This window comes from Stegastes partitus, unplaced genomic scaffold (assembly GCF_000690725.1).
Source record: "Stegastes partitus isolate 25-593 unplaced genomic scaffold, Stegastes_partitus-1.0.2 Scaffold374, whole genome shotgun sequence".
NCBI classification, from domain to species: domain Eukaryota; kingdom Metazoa; phylum Chordata; class Actinopteri; family Pomacentridae; genus Stegastes; species Stegastes partitus.
In genome coordinates, this window is record NW_007578105.1 from 72,811 (window position 1) to 75,671 (window position 2,861).

Here is a 2,861-nt window from a genome sequence, read left to right on the forward strand (position 1 = left end):
AGAAACCTAAAGGGTCTTTTTTGTGCAAATTCAAAATAAATATATCTGTAGATGTGACAGCCCAGAAGAGGCTAAATTACTCCCCGTGAATTAGGATTCCATGCAGGCCTACATTTTTTTTCTTTTTTCGTTAGCCATAAAAGTTTGCAAATAAATTTGACTTCATAGCAGCCTCCAAATAAGAAATAAGGGAACGGATGAATAAATGAACAGATTCATGAATTATTCTATAACAACAACGACAAAGAAATAAATTAATCAAACCCAAGAACACAGTTCAACAATCAATGAGGTAATTCGTAAATGGCTATACTTCAAATAATAGGCCTATTAGGAGAAAATAACTCGCTATAGTATCAAGCAAATTACCTCTTTCCACATGTTTTTAAAAGGCAATGTCGCTAAACTTTTTTCCCTCGTAACAACTGAGCGAAATTCGTGTAATCTGTTATTTGCATACTTCACATTCACCGATAACGTGAAAATAAACAAGATATATGAAGCCTCATAAATGGGAATCTAAAGCCCATTGCGCACCAACGTGTAAAATCGCTGGAGACAAAAAGACTGAAAATGGTGTCTTTAGTGTCCCTTGGTCCCCAAATTCAGTCACACAACTTTTTTTTTGTTTTGTTTTGTTTTTGTTTTTTTGTTCTTTTTTCCTTTCCTTTGCTCATCAGTGGGCAGCGGAAAATTTCAACCTCTTCTGCTTCTGTCTTTGGTTACAAAACCACACTCGCACCACATTTTTTTTCAGGTCCAACTTTTCAGCTATAGCTGCTATTTTCTCGGACGACGGTCGAGGCTGTACGGCGAAGTACGCCTCCAAAGACCTCTTTTCCGGAGCCGCTATCGAGGTCCTCTTGCGTTTCTTTTCTCCTCCGTTGAAAATGTCAGGTTTGCTCATTTTCTCCCTCTGGGCCCCCTCGGCCTCCTCCAGCCAGGCCTGGAGGATGGGTTTGAGCGCAATCATGTTGTTGTGGGACAGAGTTAAGGACTCGAATCGACAAATTGTACTTTGGCTCAGTGATCCCACGCCGGGAATTTTGAGATTAGCCAGTGCGCCGCCCACGTCCGCCTGGGTCACCCCCAGCTTGATCCTCCGCTGCTTGAAGCGCTCCGCGAAAGCCTCCAGCTCCCTTGGGTCCGTGTCCGAGTCATTGATGGAGGGGAGTCCGGCGTTTGTGAGCCCCGGGCCGCCTTGGCTACCCCCGTGATGGCCCGGTAAGAGCCCGTGGTGGGTGAGAGGCGAGTTCATGCTCATGGCCTGGTGGGAGAGGTGACCCAGGCCGTGCATGTGCGAGTGCGGGTGCGCGGAGGAGGTGGAGATGAGCCCTCCGCCGCCGCCACCTCCGCCGCCGCCGCCGCCTCCTCCTCCGCCGCCTGCCCCGTCGTGCGCGCTGGACATCAGGGCAAGGGACGGCGAGGTGAGGTGGTCCATGATGTCCGGGGGCTCCAGGTTCTGGTGGTGGTGGTGATGATGGTGGTGGTGGTGGTGGGCCAGTGGCACGGTGGACGTCGACGAGCATGGCACCGTGCTCATCGTGTGGTAGGTGGCGTCGGGCTTGAACGGGTGCGTCTTGCCCTGGGACACGGCGATGTCCACGGCCGCCAAAGCCTCAGCGCGGGCCAGGAGGGTCTCATCCAGGCTCGCAAATATGTTACTCTGTAGCTGCAGAGGGCGAAAATAACAAAAAAATAAAGAAGGGGGAAGAGGAAGGGAGAATGAAAGAGTGTGAAATGGGTAAGGAATGTGAAAAAAGTAGAAAGGAAGAAGAAAAAAAAGAAAAAAGTATAAATGAATGTAGCTGTCAGTCGGGACTTTTGGCGACATAACAGAGTCGGAGTATTCCTTCAGAAGCGGCAAGTCATAAAAATTAATACAAAAACAGTAAAGCCAGGCTTTTGCGTGAGCATGCTTTCAAAAAGATCACAGACTCTCCGAGTGATTGCTGTGGAATACATGAAAAAAACATTAAGTGCTCGTCTTGGCTGAATGTGCCTTGGAGCAGCCCTTGTTATTACGCGCAGACAGCGTTCAGCGCTACAAGCAGCCAAGGCGAGAAAAAAGGACAAAGTGAAAGTTTTTTTTTTCTTTTGTTTTTTTGGGGTGATAATTTACCTGTGGAGTTTGTAGACAGGCTCTCCTTATAGCTTCCGAGCTGGAATGCAGGGTGGTGTACTTGTGTTCGGGTAAAGAGGGATGCATGGCGAAGTGCGGCTGTTTGCTGTTCATGGACATCATCTTGGCGAGCTTCTCCAATTAAAGTGCACGGGAAAGAAGGGGGGAAACGGCTACAAGAGCTGGAAAATAGTCATAGACACCACAGTGATCCTTTGCCTATCCGGTAATGATGCAGTGTAGTTCGCTGTGTAGTGCGCCGAGCAGCAGCCTTGAGCCCGGAGATCACAGAGATGCCTGCAGTCTCTCAGACGCACTTATCTGTCTACTGTTTCCCACTGCTGGGGATGAGAGAGGCTCTTACACCTGAGCGCTTCAGATCTCGTCAAGCCCGTGCTCGGCTGCTCTCGCGAGACATAAACTGCCAGAACAGTGAGCAGGCTGACAGATAAAAACTGCTCACAGGGCAGGCAATAACATCTGGAGACTAGACGCCTGCGTTTTTTTTTTCCTCCTTTCTTTTTTAAGGGCTCGCTCCTCTCCATCCAGCCACAGAACTCCGCCAGTCCCAAAGCCTGTAGGCCTTATTATTTACTTTAAGGCCGTTAACCATTGACTTAACGCTGTTTATTTGTGCTGCTAACTATTTTAAACTATCCATGGGATTTCAGGATTTTTTTTTCTCCTTTGGATTTATTAGGTTAAACAAGAGAAAAATATGAAAAAAATGCCTGTAATT

At 47.8% G+C, this 2,861-nt stretch overlaps 1 protein-coding gene across 1 annotated transcript; it reads right to left on the reverse strand.

Annotated features, from left to right (window-relative positions):
* Window positions 1–676: 676 nt before the first annotated feature.
* Window positions 677–2,245, reverse strand: pou4f1 (POU class 4 homeobox 1). The gene is made up of 2 exons (XM_008284790.1): window positions 2,123–2,245; window positions 677–1,672 (listed from the first exon to the last, which is right to left on the reverse strand). The coding sequence occupies exons 1-2, from the start codon at window positions 2,243–2,245 to the stop codon at window positions 677–679; spliced, it is 1,119 nt and encodes a 372-aa protein (XP_008283012.1).
* Between the last annotated feature and the right edge of the window lie 616 nt (window positions 2,246–2,861).

Coding starts and splice junctions, on each gene's coding strand:
- pou4f1 (XM_008284790.1), bottom strand. CDS start 2,245: ATGATGTCCATGAACAGCAAACAGCCGCACTTCGCCATGCATCCCTCT. Junction 1,673..2,122: donor CCTGTCTACAAACTCCACAG/GTAAATTATCAC, acceptor CGCCCTCTGCAG/CTACAGAGTAACATATTTGC.